Below are 17,793 nucleotides of genomic sequence, written 5' to 3'. Positions count from 1 at the left end.
CAAAACTTACTACAAAATGAGAAAAATCAAATGAGCGTGGTACTGGCTAAAGACAGACATCCAGACTAAGAGAACAGAATAGAGAGCCCAGAAACAAAGTCTTGCACACATGATCAACTGATTTTCAATAAGGGTGCCAAAACCATTCAATGGACCAAAGACAGTCCCTGCAACAGATGATGTTGGGGAACCTGGATAGATACATTCAAAAGAACACTCTGAACATGGTGGCTCATGCTGTAATCTCAACACTTTGGGAGGATGAGACAAGAGGATCACTTGAAGCCAAGAGTTCAAGACAAGCCTGGGAAACACAGTAATACCCCAAATCTACAAAAATTTTTTTTTTAATTAGCTGGGCATGGTGGCATGTGCCTGTAGTCCCAGCTACTCAGGCTGAGGCAGGAGGATCACTTGATCCCAGGAGCTCAAGGCTGCAGAGAGCTATGATCATGCCACTGCTTTGCAGCCTGGGCAACAGAGCAGGATTCCGTCTCTAAAAATAATAATAATAATAACGAATAAAGCTGGATGTTTACCTAACATCATATATAAAAATTAACTTAAAATGGATCAGACCCAAACATGATAGCTAAAACTCTAAAATTTTTAAGAGTTTAACTGTTTAGATTTTTAGCTTATTGAGATATATTTAGCTTATTGTAATATGCATTTAGCTTTTTAACTTATTAACTACTTATCTTTTTAACTTCTTGCAATTATCATTGCTTGGCTTTTTAGCTTATTATAATATAAAGATTATACTATTGCAATATTTAAATAAAGCACCATTTAGATTAGATCTAAGAACTTATGTGATAGTAAGAGATGTCACCTGTTGCCTGATAAAGACTTTTTGTCATACTTTCCAATAAAAAACATGAAATTCTGAGTTTTGTTTAGATCTCAAAGTCCCTGAACATAAACTCAGTTCTCATGTCCTCACACTTCATTAAGAACCACAAACCAGCTGGGTACAGTGGCTCACGCCTGTAATTCCAGCACTATGATAGGCCGAGGCAGGTAGATCACCTGAGGTCAGGGATTCAAGACCAACCTGGCCAACATGGTGAAACTCCATATCTATAAAAATTAGCTGGGCGCGGTGGCAGGCGCCTGTAATCTCAGCTACTTGGGAGGCTAAGGCGAGAGAGTCACTTGATCCCAGAAAGCAGAGGTTGCAGTGAACTGAGATCATGCCATTGCACACCAGCTGGGGCAACAAGAGAGAAACTACATCCCCCACCCCTGTCAAAATGATAACCCCACAAACTAATCTATTTTTGCAGGATTGAAGCCCTTTCATTTTAATAGTCTGTGGCGTTGTCAAATTTCAAACACTTTGATTTTCTTTGTGATGGTTTGCTGTAAACAAGATGGTGGGAAGTCTGGAGTCTCTTTCCTTTTAATAAACCTGGCTGACCCTCCAACTGGACTTTGGAGGAGACTATTACCTATGCACAGAAATGAGGTTTTGTCAGCCACAGAGTCTTAAAAAGGCGTTCCAGGATTTTTCTTTCTACAATATTCCGGAGAATAAAAATCTTCTCTGGAGTGTTGGCTTACAAATACTACATCAATTCTTGCTTTTAACAATTTTCTGAGAGTTGAATTTGAATAAAAGTTTGGTGATGGCTATCTTGTGCTTATTATACAAGTTTTTCCTTTTTGCACCAGATTCATTTTTTTGGTTGTCTCTTGACATCAATCAAAAGATGGATGTTAGAATATGTTCTGTTTTAGAATCATATTTGATTAGTAATGGTAGAATCCTCAACACTATGTTACTCAAGAATCTCCTGAAATTGGGAGGTTGGTTCCCACTGTTTTGAATTTAGGTCTTTTTCAACTAGTATTTATGTTCAATAAACAACTTAACATAGCTGTTTTAACCTTCCTTATTAAGCAAGAAATCAAAGACCACCGCGCTCAGCTTATGTGGGATAGCCAACCCGGAGGCCTTCCTCAAGATTATTTTAAAACCTTCAGCATTAAAATTTTTATTTGCTGAATAATTCAAATACAGAATCTTATATGTCTATCACTTCCCAATGGGATCTTTTTAAGGCAATTGCTGAAGCAGTTTGCAGCAGAAGACAAATTTTTTTTTTTTTTTTTAGATTGAGTTTCGCAGTTGTTACCCAGACTGGAGTGCAATGGCGTGATCTCAGCTCACCGCAATCTCTGCCTTCTGGGTTCAAGCAATTCTCCTGCCTGAGCTTCCTGTGTAGCTGGGACTACAGGCGCGCACCACCATGCCCAGCTAATTTTTGTATTTTTAGTAGAGATGGGGTTTCACTTTTTTGACCAGGATGGTCTCCATCTCTTGACCTCATGATCCACCCGCCTCGGCCTCCCAAAGTGCTGGGATTATAGGCATGAGCCACCACACCCGGCCAACAAATTAAACTTTTTTTAAAAAAACTGTGAGTTATAAAATAGAGAGCCCATCACTGTCACACACAATTAAGAGAGACAAAGGCGTTACCTGCCTTAAACTTGGATTTAGCAATTCTCTTCTCCTTTTCTGCCTTAGGGGAAGTGATTCAGTTAGACAAATTCTTAGTCGTAAAGCAGCTCAACAAAGACAGACATCATCCAGCTTTAGTTCAGGTGAATAACGTGGGCGTTAGGATGCTGATCCTCACACAGTTGAAAATTCATGTATAACTTTTGACTCCCCCAAAACTTAACTACTGATAGTCTACTGTTGACCAGAAGCCTCACCGATAACATAATTAACACATATTTCATAGCATTATGTACTATATACTATATTCTTATAGTAAAGTAAGCTAAAGAAAAGAAAATGTTATTAATAAAATTGAAAGGGGGATGGGCACAGAGGCTCATGCCTGTAATCCCAACATTTTGGGAGGCTGAGGCAGATGGATCACTTGAGGCCAGGAGTTCCAGACCAGCTGGGCCAACATGGCAAAACCCAACTCTACTAAAAATACCAAAATTAGCAGGCATGGTGGTGCACGCTTGTAATCCCAGCTACTCGGGAGGCTGAGGCAGGATAATTGCTTGAACCCAGGAGGCAGAGGCTGCAGTGAACCAAGATTGGGCCACTGCACTCCAGCCTGAGTGACAGAGTGAGACTCTGTCTCAAGAAAAAGAGGGAGGGAGGGAGGGAGGGAGGGAGGGAGGGAGGGAGGAAGGAAGGAAGGAAGGAAGGAAGGAAGGAAGGAAGGAAGGCCGGCCGCAGGCCAGCCGGCCAGAAGGGCTGAGCTTGGTAATAATTTGTTTTGAAAAAGAAGACAAAAAGAAAAGAGAAGAAAATTATAAAGAAGAGAAAATACATTTACTATTCATTAAGTAGAAGTAGATAATCATACAGGCCTTCATCTTCCTCATCTTTACACTGAGGGAACTGAGGAGGAGGAGGAAGAGGAAGGGATGGTCTTGCTATCTTAAGGGTTGCTCAAGGGTCAATTGCATTTTTAAGATAATTTCTCTGTGTGTATTTGTGTATATGATTGAGAAATTAGTTAGAAGAAAAGAGGATTGAGGATAGCAAAATACCAGCATTTCCAGCGGTCAATGTCTTTTAATTACAAAGAGAATTCAGCTTTCACCAAAATTGGCTTCATTAATCATTTTCTCAGTAGAAAATTTCTAAGTATACAGTTTGACTGATTTTTATAGAAAGAGAAGTCTTTCAAAATTGTTAGTAAGAATGATTCACCCTTCTTGCTTTTGTTAAGAAATAATTGTGAATGTTAAATTACGTCAATTTTGTTGCCTGAAATGAGTTTTGAATGTTTGCTCTTTCTCAGCCAAAGGATATTTAAAATGATGCCCAATGGAACTCATTGATTTTAACTACAATATTTGTTGAAAACAAATATGTATATCAAGGTGACTTCATATGTCTTTTTCAAACCAAGTCTCTTCCTGTGGGTTGATGTCTAGCAGAATTACACTTAGGTATTGCCAAACTTCAAAGAAAGAAAGCCTTACTCGTCGTGTGGATGGAGAAAGGATTCATTTACCAGACCCAACTTGGTGATTCTAGATCTTTGAGTTGCACTGAGATCTACATTTCTCCGATAAAGAAAGACTCAATCAAACTCAATAAATTGCAAGAAAAAGAAAGAATAATGGGGAGGAGGAAATGTGATCACTATTCTAAAAGTCTAGGATTCTAGTTTAGTTTAATTCCATAGTCATATGATGAAGAAGAGAGGAGAAGCCTGGCTAGAAAAGTGATATTTGTCACTCAATTAATGTTTTTTTTTGTTTGTTTGTTTTTACCCAATTCATGATCTTGAAGCTGCTATCTTTACTGACCTACAGTAAGTGTAGAGAGGATGAACTATATTGATAATCCTATTTATTGACCAGATTTAATACTCAGATTTGACTTCTGCATTTTTGGATGTTTTAAAGGCAGAGGATCTTAAATTCATAGTCAAAATACCTTTGATCCTGCCTTTCACATAAGGAAAATTATCTGGAAATTGAAAGTGCTCCAGGCAAAGGTCTGGCTGTGATATTACTTCCAGGAGAAACTTCTCACAAGAGGGAAGAGAAGTAAAATGCTCTAAATGACTGCTTTTTATTCTTGAGGTTCTGGCCCCATCCCCAGCCCCACCACCCCACCTGTACAGTTATTAGATAAGTAAAATAAGGTTGAAGAAACACAAGGGATAGTCTTGGAGAGGAGATGAAGTTTTAAAAGAGCATCCAAAAAATGCGAGGGCTTGGGGACGAGGTCTAGAACACTGCGACGCAGGAGATTTGTAGGGGAAGAGGGTTTGAAATTGGGTATTTCCCCTATTCCAACTCATTTGCCATGGCTATAACTGGTGGGGGCATCTAGGCTTTATTTTGTTTTGGCATGAATTAGTCAGATACCTTCTTCTCCATTAGCTCCCTCCGTGAGTCCCAGCTCTGCCACCAGCTTGGGTTCTATTAAGGTACTGAATCCCTGGGCAGTTGTCCAGTTCCCCCCTTCGTTGAGACATCTCTAGTTATATCTAAAGGGATAGCCCCTTGGGGTTTCTACAGTCCTGTTGTTATGGAAACACCATTTCGGCAGGATCTAAAAACCTCAGGAAAAATGCCTAAAAGTTTGACACTTTGAGTCAGATCCAAAATAAACCTTTGCTTGGCATAACCGATTTATGGTTTTTTAACAAATTAATTAATTTATGCTTTAAATAACAAATTATACTAGTTAAAAATAGTCTCTCTTATTCAAACTGCTGGAAAAAAACAATACTTTGAGGGCTTTTTTTTTTTCTATTTGAGCAATTTTTATAAACTGTAGAGAAGCTGGATTTGAGAAATTCTCTAGATTTCCAGTTCTGAGAATTTTTTTAGAAGGAACATTCAGCTCTCAGACAAAACGAGATGCTCTTACATAGCTGCAAGAAAGTAAAGGGATTTGCATCTCTCTGATGACCAGTGACGATGAGCATTTTTTCATATGATTGTTGGCCTCATATATGTCTTCTTTCGTAAAGTGTCTGTTCATATCCTTTGCCCACTTTTGAATGGGCTTGTTTGTTTTTTTCCTGTAAATCCGTTTGAGTTCTTTGTAAATTCTGGATATCAGCCCTTTGTCAGATACCATCTCATGACAGTTAGAATGGCGATCATTAAAAAATCTGGAGACAACAGATGCTGGAGAGGATGTGGAGGAAAAGGAACACTTTTACACTGTTGGTGGGAGTGTAAATTAGTTCAACCATTGTGGAAGACAGTGTGGCGATTCTTCAAGGCCTTAGAAATAGAAATTCCATTTGACCCAGCAATCCCATTACTGGGTATATATCCAAAGGACTATAAATCGTTCTACTATAAGGACACATGTACACGAATGTTCATTGCAGCACTGTTTACAATAGCAAAGACCTGGAATCAACCAAAATGCCCATTGATAATAGACTGGATTGGAAAAATGTGGCACATATACACCATGGAATATTATGCAGCAATCAGAAATGATGAGTTTGTGTTGTTTGTAGGAACATGGATGAATCTGGAGAACGTCATCCTCAGCAAACTGACACAAGAACAGAAAATGAAACACCGCATATTCTCACTCATAGGTGGGTGATGAAAAATGAGAACACATGGACACAGAAAGGGGAGTACTAAACACTGGGGTCTATTGGGGGGGAAAGGGGAGGGCCAGTGGGAGGGGGAGGTGGGGAGGGATAGCCTGGGGAGAAATGCCAAATGTGGGTGAAGGGGAGAAGGAAAGAAAAGCACACTGCCATGTGTGTTCCTACGCAACTGTCTTACATGCTCTGCTCATGTACCCCAAAACCTAAAATCCAATAAAAAATTAAAAAAAAAAAGAAAGTAAAGGGAAAATTAAATGCAAAGTAAGAAGGAAGGAAATCATGGAGATTAGAGCAGAAACAATAAAAAAAATTACAAAGCAATTGATAGATAGGGACTGCTAGTTTTTTCACTTGGGGTATCTTTGCTCCCTGTTCCTGGAAACTTAGGTACTGTTAGACCACAGATCCCTGTTCCTGGGGAGGAAGCACCAGGGAATACAGTCAGGCAGTGGTTTCAAACCTTTTTGGCACCAGGGACCAGTTTCAAATGGTTTCATGGACTGGGGTTCGAAGGTGAGAGTGATGGTTTCAGGATGATTCAAACACATTACATTTGTTGTGCACTTGATTTCCACTATCATTACATTGCAATATATAGTGAAATAACTATGCAACTCACCATAATATAGAATCAATGAGGGCCCTGAGCTTGCTTTCCTGCAACTACTCGGCCCCATCTGGGGGTGATGGGAGATAGTGACCAATCATCTGGCATTAGATTCTCATAAGGAGTGCGCAACCTAGATGCCTCACATGCACAGTTCACAGGAGAAACTAACACCCCGCGCTGGTCTGACAGGAGCTGGAGCTCAGGTGAGCAATGGAGAGTGGCTGTAAGTACAAATGAAACTTTGCTCACCTGCTGCTCACCTCCTACTGTGCAACCTGCTTCCTAACAGGACCAGGGGTTGAGAACTCCTTCAATGAAGTTTCCAGTAAACTTGAAATTATCACCACCACCTGCTCATCTGTGGTTCCCTATATTAGTGGAACAACCAACAGTGAAGAAAGTTACTATACTGGTAAGAGTGATTGTTAGTGATCATGTCAGAGGTGTGTGAACAAGAGCAACTTCATCTTGAATAGGAGCTGGATAAATGAGGCTGAGACCTACTGGGTTGCATTCCCAGATAGTTAAGGCATTCTATGTTACAGGATGAGACATGAGGTCAGCACAAGATAGGTCATAAAGACCTTTCTGACACAACAGGTTGCTGTAAGTAAGCCGGCTAAATCCCACCAAAACCAAAATGGCGGCAAGAGTGACCTCTGGTCATCCTCACTGCTACACTCCCACTAGCACTATAACAGCTTACAAATGCCATGGCAATGTCAGGACTGACCTATGTGGTCTAACGAGGGGAGGCATAAATAATCCAACCCCTGTTTAGCATATATCATCAAGAAATAACCATAAAAATGGGCAAACAGCAGCCCTCGGGGCTGCTCTGTCTATGGAGTAGCCATTTTTTTATCCCTTTACTTACTTAATAAACTTGCTTTTGCTTTGCACTGCGGACTTACCCTGAATTCTTTCTTGCCTGAGATCCAAAAACCCTCTCACAGGGTCTGGATTAGGACCCCTTTCCTGTAACAATTACCATGAGGAGTTAGGGGTGCTGTTGCATGGTGAGGAAAGAAGAAACATAGCTAGAAATTCAGATTTTCTGGGGCATCTCTTGGTGCTTCTACACCTGGTAACAATGGTCACCAGGCAACTACAGAATACGAAGCCTAAGAAGGACAAAGCAGTGAACATTCAGACCCTTCAGTGAAGACCTGGGTTGCCCCTACCAGGAGTACAATGTAGATCAACCCAAGTGCTGCTTGGAGCTGAGGAGGATCCGGATCGGATGCTGGAGGGCAGGGATGATGAACATCAACTATGGCCTCAGGGCCAGCAGGATTTGGAACTTCTTTCACTTATTATTTTGTAATAAGTCCTTGTGGCATTTTGGTGGGCTACCACCATGAGGGGACTTGGGGAGAGATGGGTCTTCAAAGTAAAGGAGAGCATTTGAGGAATGGAAGGGGTCAATTGTTAACACACATCACATGTGTGCTATTTCATGTGGCTCAGCCCCATCTCTGACCCCAGTCACTGCTGCAGAGACCCATTCCAAGGAGGCATTGACTGGTTTTGCAGAGTCTTGCTTCTGGTCCACACTGCATTCCTCTTTCTCCTGCCCTGGCCTTCCTTGATGTGATGGCATCAGCCCCTTTACAGGAATGCTCTTAGCACTGAAGTGTATACAACCTAGAAGTGGAGATGGGGAGATAATGCCAGCTTGGCCAGTGTTGAATGTTAAAGCCTCTTCCTGTCCTAAGTAAACTATTCTGAGGCATATTTCTTGAGCCTCATCAGAAGGTCCCGTGTGATGGTGTTCCCATAGTCCTGGTCAACTTAATAAAAACACAGATGGTATTGACTTTTTTTCTTCTTTCTCTGTTTCAGTTTGTCAGCCCTTCACTTCTGCTCCCTGGGATCACCTCCCAGATGAATTGCTTTCACCCTGCCCTTTGCCTTCCCAGCTGCTTTGGGGGAAACCTAGTCTAGGACACAGGTCTTCATAACAGAGCATTAATTTCCTCTGGCCACCCAGAGCGGCATTCGTTCTTAACTTCCTTTAGAAATGCTTCAGTGCGATTTGGAGTTAGCGTCCTTGAGTAAGCCAGTTCTACTTTGGAGAATTAAGGCTGGCACTTTTCCCTGGAGATGACTTTCTTCTTTGCTGACCTCATTGCTAATGGCCTCATTTATGTCTCTAGTTCTTGTTCTTTTTGGAGTTTAAATAATACATCCAGTATCTTTGAAACAAACAAACACAAAGCAAAGATCTAACTAGTTTTTCACATTAACCTTGTTCAGAAGGTACCTGGTAAATATCCAGGATTTAGCAAATAACTAGTATATTCTCACTAATATTCCCCTTTACCCTTTAGATGCTGCATTTGTTTTCTTTGCTATTTCAGAGTCTTGCAATCTTGTTTTCTTCCTTCTAAATGACCGACTATTTTCTTTGGCATGGACACAGAGAACAGCAACAGTTAAGCTTATTGCTATATGAAAGGGCCGCGTTTGTTTAGAAGCTGCTTAGAAGGCCGTGAGAGCAAGTGACCTGGATGATAGGAAGTAGCCCCGGGAAACTAACAAGTATTTTTTTTCTCCTGTCTTTCTGCCAGGATGCTGGTTTTTCCTTGGCTAATAGTCATTTGCAATGGCCAAGATTTATGCCAGTTGGAATCTCACAGGGTATCAGTCACATTGCTTTCTTATAAGCAATTGCTTACCCTTACAAGAAAAGGAGTAGGAGCATTGAAAGGAAAATGACATATTTAGCTTAGGGTTCTGCTTGACAAATGGCTCTTGATAACCTTCCCAGGTCAATTCTGGGAGAGTAGACAAAAGCAAAGAAAACAAATTGACTGCAGACAATGACATTCATCGTACTTAAAGAGAGAACCAGTCCTTGTGAAAAACAGATTAAACTTCAAAAGAATCCAGCAACTGCCCTAAACTGACCCATAAAGAGAAGTTAGAAATCGAAAGCTGAAAATTAGGAAGCTCAGTAGTGAATCTGACGACTGATATGTTCCACACATTACCTTCAAGACCGTTCAGTTTCAACAAAGGATGGCTCACATCATTAAATGGTTGAGTAACTGTGGTTTCAAAGTCACAAAAAGGCTATAAATACAGATTTCTCAAGGTGGAAGAATCTCAGGATTCTATAACATTGACCTCAGGTTGGAAGACAGGTTCAGAAAAAGGGGTAAAATTTGTTCCAGTTTATTTTATCCCATTCTATTTTTTTAAGTTCCGGGATACATGTGCAGGTTTGCTACATAGGGAAACATGTGCCATGGCGGCTTGCTGCACCTATCAACCCGTCACCTAGGTATCAAGCCCAGCACACATTAGCTCTTTTCCCTAAGGCTCTCCCCATCCCCATCCTCCCACAAAAGACCCTAATGTGTATTGTTCTCCTCCCAGTGTACATGTGTTCTCATTGTTCAGTTCCCACTTACAAGTGAGAACATGCAATGATTGGTTTTCTGTTCTTGCGTTAGTTTGCTAGGAATAAGGCTTCCAGCTTCATCCATATCCCTGCAAAGGATGATCTTATTCCTTTTTATGGCTGCATAGTATTCCAAGGTGCATATGTATCACATTTTCTTTATCCAGTCTATCATTGATGGGCGTTTGTATAGATTCCATGTCTTTGCTATTGTATATAGTGCTGCATGTATCTTTATAATGGAATGATTTATATTCCTTTAGATATATACACAGTAATGGAATCCCTGGGTCAAAATTTGCTCTACTTTTCAGTTTACTATCAATATTACAATGTTTTCTGAGCATCACAAATAATATATAAGAACATTTCTAAATATGGAAGAATATTTGGTGTTTACCTCATCTGCATGAATCTTGTAAGAATTAAGAAAAACAACAGAAACTCAGGAGCCTCACACTGGGGTTTACTTGGAGAATCCCCTTATTAAGACTTACTTCAACAATGCACTGCTTTCTGGTTGTATTAGCACAGGTTTCTGCTTCCTATATTATTTTCCTTATAAAACATTTCATTTACTCCCAGGACAATGGTTGGACTCTGCTTCCTTAGTAGTCAATCTCAATTAATCTGTTCTACATATTACCTTCCAGATTAATTTACTTTTTCTTCTCCAAGACTGACACATCTGATTTCAGTCTTAAGTACTACTTTTGCTAATTTATCCCATTTTAATTTGCCATATTCCAACCCATGAGAAAGGATAATCAATATGATTTTACCTTAAGATATTTTTTTAAATTGTAAACAAGCCCGATAGAGAATGACCTTCAAAAAGACTTTTATCTTATGGAGACCAGAATTTAAGCAGGAAGACAATGTGAAATTTCCCAAGTTCAATTAGCTCATCAGCTTATAGAGAAAGAAAACTAATGACTGAGTTATCATTAGGGTCAGCAAGGACCTCTTTAGGAAACGTATGTTGCAATTTTAGAGACCAAATATTATAAAAATCTTCTCACTTTCTCATTTCATCGGCATAATGGTCCTTTGGCAATCAAAACTTAAAGATGTCATCATTATTTTAAAAATACGGTTGGTTAATTCAGTCAAACAGTGATTTAACTCAATGACAAATTCAGCTGAATTATTTTCCACTGTATAAATAAAATGGCTGGCCATTTAACAGAACTTTTCATTTTTCAACTGGAAATACAGGTATGACATATAGATACAAAGTTGGAATAGAATGAGTTGATGATTACTTTTTGATGATTGTCAACATTTCATTCTTTCCACTTAAATTGACTAAAAGAAAAGTCTCCCATGCATCTGCTATCACATACCTGACACTTCAACACTACAGAAAATGGCCATATTTTCTGTATCTCAAATTATGTTCTTTCTGCCTAGAATGTACTTTCTGGTCTACAATGAATATTTCTTTAATGGTTTATATTGTTTTATATATTCATCTCTTCTACTCATTTATTCTTCCATTTTTACTGCTTTTTTTCCCTCTGTCTTACATTTTCAGTGTTTAGAAAAACCAAACAGAAGTCACAAAGCTTACCATTTCAACCAAGGATAGATATAAGAACATCCCAGCAGTGACTGTGAAGATCCATTCTTGAACACACGGATCAGCTGACACAGAAAGGCCAATGTATAACCCTATGAAGGCAGTCAGAGCGCTTATAAAATTCATCAGGATGGCAGTCTTAATAGAAAGTCCAGAGCTTAAAAGCACAGCAAAGTCTCCTGCAGTTTAAGGGGAAAGGAAAATGTAATTATCATTTAACAGAAGATGCCTTTGCTAAAGTAACATGCTATTAGCTATTTTGAATGTCAGCAACTGGAACCAGTTTTATAGGTGGAGTTGAGTGATCAGTAAATAAATTGCTTTCCTATATTTCTCTAGGATTCATAGCCACTTCACTGTACTATTAGGAAGTTGCATTTCAAGAGTTCTATTCCGTTGGCTCCTCCTAAAGATTGTATATACAGAGAGGTCCGTGACATATTCTTGAGTTCTTGATATCCTGTGACATTTCCAACTTAGATAAATGCAAAATAGTCACTTGCTTTCCCAGGGTTTCTAAATCTTTGGGCCTGGAAATTTTCCAGGTGAAATCATGACACTATATGGGATTTTATTTACTTAAGCAGGAACTGCTGTGGGGAGAGAAAACTACCTAATAAGAGATTTTTAAAGCATTGCAAAAGTTGGTTAGGGAAACAAATTTTTTCCCTTTAGAAAATGATCTCATTCTCTCTATGCCTTCCCCTCAAGAGAAGATTGACCTGTTAGTAAATCTGAGAGCATCTATTTCTTAGTTTGGGGGATTGAGACTACAATTCAATAAAAAGACAGCTTGGGGACCCAGTTTCCTAGTTCCATTGCATAATTGGTCCCACGAACAGGGCTTGAGCATCTCTGCTGGCCTGCTGCAGACTGTCACACTGCCCCGTGGTTTTGGGTTGAGGATTGAGAACTACATTACTGTCACAGTAGCAAAATGCAGGACCCTAGATGGCTTCCAGACGAGGTACACTTTCATGCGCTCAGGAAGGAGCTTGGAAAAACTGCTCCAAGAAGGATACATCAATAATGAGCTAGTGTCAGAACTTTAGGCAACAGACTCCGAGCTCAAGAGGGCAAGAGTTTCCTAGGGACAATGTAGGAGTAAAAGTGGGAAGCAGAGAGACTGCGAAGAGCCCTCTCCCGCGGGCGCCTGTGCCAGACCAGCCTCTACTAGTTCTGGGTCTGTTTCAGAAAGGTCTGTTCTAAACCATCTTGTGCCCTGGGAGGCAAACTACAGGGCTCTATTGTCCTCACTTCAAAACAATTGAGTTCATGGAGTTAGGGAATAGAATGGTCACCAGAGGCTGGGAAGGGTAATGGGGTTGGGAGGAGGGAGGAGGGGAGGTGGAGATGGTGAATCATTACCAAAAAACAAACAGAAATAATGAATAATACCTAGTATTTGATAGCACAACGGGGTAACTATAGTCAATAATAATTTAATTTGTACATTTAAAAATAACTAAAAGTATAATTGGATTGTTTGTCACAACGACAATAAATGCTTGAGGGGATGGATACCTAGTTTTGCATACTATGATTCCTATGCATTGCATACCTGTATCAAAACATCTCATGTACACCATTAATCAATACACCACTACATACTCACACAAATTAAAAGAAAAACAGTTACAGGGCATCTAAGATGATGCAGGAAAAGAGACTTATGAGCATCTGCCACCAGACACCTGTCATTTCAGTGGCTTTAACATTTTGTGTAAGTCAGATTGATGAGACCATGGTTTGGTTTTTGGTTTTTGTTTTTGAGATGGAGTCTTGCTCTGTTGCCCAGGCTGGAGTGCAATGGCACAATCTCAGCTCACTACAACCTCTGCCTGCTGGGTTCAAGCGACTCTCCTGCCTCAGCCTCCCAAGGAGCTGGGATTACAGGTATGGGCCACCACGACTGGCTAATTTTTTGTTTTTAGTAGAGACAAGTTTTACCATGTTGGTCAGGCTGGTCTCAAACTCCTGTCCTCACATGATCCACCTGCCTCGGCCTCCCAAAGTGCTGAGATTACAGGTGTGAGCCACTGTGCCTGACTGGCTTTAATTTAAATGTTATTTTATCTTATTGGCCCATTTGCTGTCATGATGGGTAAAGTTCCCCTCTTAATATTTTTCTCACATTTAATATGCAGATTTTAAAGTCCTTGTCAAAATATTTCTCTGAATGACTCTCTCCCATATGGAATTCTCTGGAATCCAAACAGAATCATTCCTGGCCCTGGGGAACATCATAAAGGAATTTAACTAGCTTTTATTCCAAGGTATAGGAGTTATTTTTCTAGTTCTCCTCTCCTTATGGTTTAAACAAATTATCAAAGGAAAGTGTTCATCTTTCAATCATAGGTTAGAAAAAAAAATCCTGGTAAACCATAGCTGGAAAGATTTCTTTCTCAACAAGCTGGAAGCAGTGATTCCACGGTTTAACTTACCCATTTCATGTGGGATTTCATGACACAAGATAGCAATCGTGGTGGTCACTCCTGACTCAGACGACGATGAGAAAGCTGCTCCTATAGCTAAGCCATCTGCAAAATTATGCAGGCTGTCCCCAACCAGAATCATGATTGCTAACAAGCTCATGGCTTTACCTGAAGTGCCAAATAAACATAGAAGAAGCATTAACAGAGCTCTACATACTTCACGAAATCCTTCAAAACCAACCAACTTTCCCACCTACACTTGACATTCTTGTATTCCATCTAATTAAATAATATCACTTTGTTTCAGCAAAAGTCAGGACTAGAGATTCAAATGCGATAACTCACACACTTAACATATGGTCACTGTTTTACTAACCGGTCTAATGAGACAAATTACATGCTGACATTCATTAATTTAACATCTTATGCAGTTATGCCAAAAGAAGAAAATAAAAACCATGTTATTATCTCCCAAAATACCACTGATGACCTTCCCGTATGTCTCTTGTAATGCATTTTAAAATAATTTAAGAACCTTGCTAAAGACTAAATGTTTGAGCCCCCCCTCAAAATTCATACATTCAAACTTATTCCCCTAGGGTGGTGATATTAGGAGGTAGGGCCTTTGGGATGAAATTAACAGCCTCATAAGAGATGCCAGAGAGCTCCCCTACCCCTTCTGCCACTTCCTGCTGTAGGAAGGTGCCATCTATAACCAGAAAGTTGGCTCTTGTCTTGCACCTTGATCTTGGACTTCTAGGCTCCAGGACCATGAGAAATAAATTGTTGTTCATAAGCCATCCAGCCTATGGTAGTTTGTCGTAGCAGACTGAGCAGGCCAAGGCAAACTTCCCAGTAGAAGGTCATTGAAACGAAGTCCATTTCCCAAAGCTGTTGTTTGAGTCAGACTGTTCTGTGTCAATCTATGGCAGCGTACTTTCTGCCACTGCGTGATTGTTTTGTTTCCCTTTCCGACAAGTGCTAACGACTTCCCTGAAGTGCCCAATCACTCCCCACTGTGGCTTCAACAGAACCACAACCAACATTTCCAGCCCCAAAGTCAGCTTTGGAATAATTACTCTATGTTTTCATCTTTCTGCAAGGTATCTTTCAGCACCAGGCCAGTTAGATGTTGAACAAAATAAAGAAAAGCTTCCATCTTCATGGAATTCTGTTGCATAATATATATTGTCTGGTCAAGAGAGAGCCAGTGAAACCATTTTGATCATAATTGAGTTCAGCTTTTTAATGGACAGAATTTCTTTTCCGAAAATTCTAAATTGAATGTTAGTATAACTCAATTGTAAAGGTGAATGACTCACAAACACGGAAAGTATTCTGAGCATAGTACTTATTTGGGAGAAATCTGCCTACCTAGAACATTTGAAAGAACAGTCATTAATCAACTGTCATAGGTCATAGTCTAAGATGTCATTATTATGTTCCATATATGTTGTGTGACAGGCGTAAGTTGTAGTTATTGTTAGTGTCAGAACTGAATGAATACATAATTCTTTTTGGGGGGAGGGGGGCTGGAGTCTTGCTCTGCTGCCCAGACTGGAGTGTAGTGGTGTGATCTCAGCTCACTGAAATCTCCTCCTCCCAGGTTTAAGCAATTCTGTCTCAGCCTCCATAGCTGTTGCAACTACAGACACATGCCACCATGGCTGGCTAATTTTTTTTTGTATTTTTAGTACAGTCAGCTTTCAACATATTGATCAGGCTAGTCTAGAACTCCTGACCTCAGGTAATTCACCTGCCTCGGCCTCCCAAAGTGCTGGGATTACAGGCATGAACCACAGCACCTGGCCAATTCCTTTTTTTTTTTTTCTGGAGACAGAGTCTTGCTCTGTTGTCCAGGCTGGAGTGCAGTGGCATGATCTCAGCTCACTGCAGCCTCCACCTCGCAGGTTCAAACAATTCTCCTGCCTCACCCTCCCAAGTAGCTGGGATCACCGGTGTATGCCACCATGCCTGGCTAATCTTTTTGCATTTTTAGTAGAGATGGTTTTCACCATGTTGGCCAGGCTGGTCTCAAACTCCTGACCTCAAGTGATCCACCTGCCTCGGCCTCCCAAAGTGCTGGGATTATAGGCATGAGCCACTGTGCCCAGCCTTAACACATAATTCTAATAATTGTGCTCAATAAAAATAGAAAGAGGATACTTCCTGGGTTCTAACTGTTGCATGGCCTAAGACTACAAGGGAGATTGTGTTACAATGTGGTTTGCTATCTTATTTGGGGAATATGATTTGATTCGTGTCATATCCCACACCATGAAATAAATAACTTCAGTAAATAGCAGATATAGCCCAGTTTACCACCTAGGAGATAGCTCTATTTACTGTGTTCCAAAGATGGCCTGTGCATTTCACTTCTAAAAATCATGAGTATTTAGAAATATAACTGTAGGACTAATTTACATCCTTCTTGTGGTTTACTAATATATTTTAGTCTTTGCTAAAAAGGGAAAGATTTCAGGCAACAGCATATGAACACAGAATAAATAATGAGTTATTAAATTCAGGGAGTTCTTATTGACATTGCCTGGAAACTCTCAGAGTCCAATAATGCTACCAGATCACTTAACTGTTCCTGCCAATTTTCAGAGATAAAGCTCTTCTTTGTGAAAGGAAACTTAAAAAAAGCTTCAAGTGATATATTTGACATCACTGCAACATGCAAATAAACTTGTAATTTCCTACATGTAGTCTTGATATTAATAGTATACATTCCAAAGGAGGATTTTTAACCAATATTATACTCTACTAGAAACCCGTGTGGTCTATTTTTACTATTATTTTATTACCTCTGATCATGGGTGTCTAAATATTAGATCTGGATAGGTAACACGCCACAGACAAATAAAAATATTTGCATGTAAGCCATAAAGAACACACTGTGCATATTTCTTAAAATAATTTAAACATTATTTAGCAGAAGTCTGATAAAGGAGACTTGCTTGAACTCAGGAGGTGGAGGTTGCAGTGAGCTGAGATCATGCCACTGCACTCCAGCCTGGGTGACAGAGTGAGACTCCATCTCTCTCTCCCCCTCTCTCTTTATATATATATATATATATATATATATATATATATATATATATATATATATAAAGAGAACTATATATGTGTATGTGTATATATATATATACATCTCTCTATATATATATAAAGAGAAATATATATATATACACACACATATTTAGTAGAAGGTAAGCATTCACTGGTAATTTAATGTACTCGTTACAGAACTACATATAATATTTTACTTTATGTACTTGGCAGTCATTGAGTTCCACGTTTCTGAACCATCAGAGGTCCTCCATGGTAAAACATGGGGGCTGGAAGTGGTATCCCTGTGCTTTTCTAAAAATTTGCATCTTGTCTTTTGAAACACAAGTTGAATTCCATGGACAACTTTGATGACAAAGAACACAGTCATCAAATGTTTGAAGCTTAATTCCCTATGTCCCTAGCCAAGGGGCAGTTGACTACTGTAATGTGGATATGTTCACTATTCATTCTGTATGCCAAGCTCAACAGTAAGCCGGCAGGTAGGCAGAAGGTCTACAAAATGTTTGAAGACGACCATCGTTACTTCCCAATCTACCATCCTCTTTCAGCTTATGATTTGACTGGGCATATCCTTCTTCCAAGCCCAAAAACAAAGAAGA

The 17,793-nt window shown here is 39.8% G+C and overlaps 1 protein-coding gene across 17 annotated transcripts in view; it reads right to left on the bottom strand.

Annotated features, from left to right (window-relative positions):
- The window catches only part of SLC39A12 (solute carrier family 39 member 12), a 147,883-nt gene that overhangs the window by 19,175 nt on the left and 110,915 nt on the right, over window positions 1–17,793 (bottom strand). For 15 of the 17 annotated variants that reach the window (XM_078329555.1, XM_078329556.1, XM_078329557.1 and 12 more), the window contains 2 exons: window positions 14,126–14,284; window positions 11,673–11,860 (listed from right to left, as the gene is read on the bottom strand). In XM_078329555.1, the coding sequence (XP_078185681.1) occupies window positions 11,673–11,860; window positions 14,126–14,284 (347 nt within the window). Of the gene's footprint in view, window positions 1–6,939; window positions 7,059–11,672; window positions 11,861–14,125; window positions 14,285–17,793 lie in introns of all 17 variants that reach the window. The other 2 variants (XM_078329548.1, XM_078329550.1) reach the window with 1 other exon arrangement.

The sequence above is a fragment of the Callithrix jacchus genome, chromosome 7 (genome assembly GCF_049354715.1).
Source record: "Callithrix jacchus isolate 240 chromosome 7, calJac240_pri, whole genome shotgun sequence".
Lineage (NCBI taxonomy): Eukaryota > Metazoa > Chordata > Mammalia > Primates > Cebidae > Callithrix > Callithrix jacchus.
The sequence above is the reverse complement of the archived record's forward strand: the minus strand, read 5'-3'. Positions and strand labels throughout refer to the sequence as shown.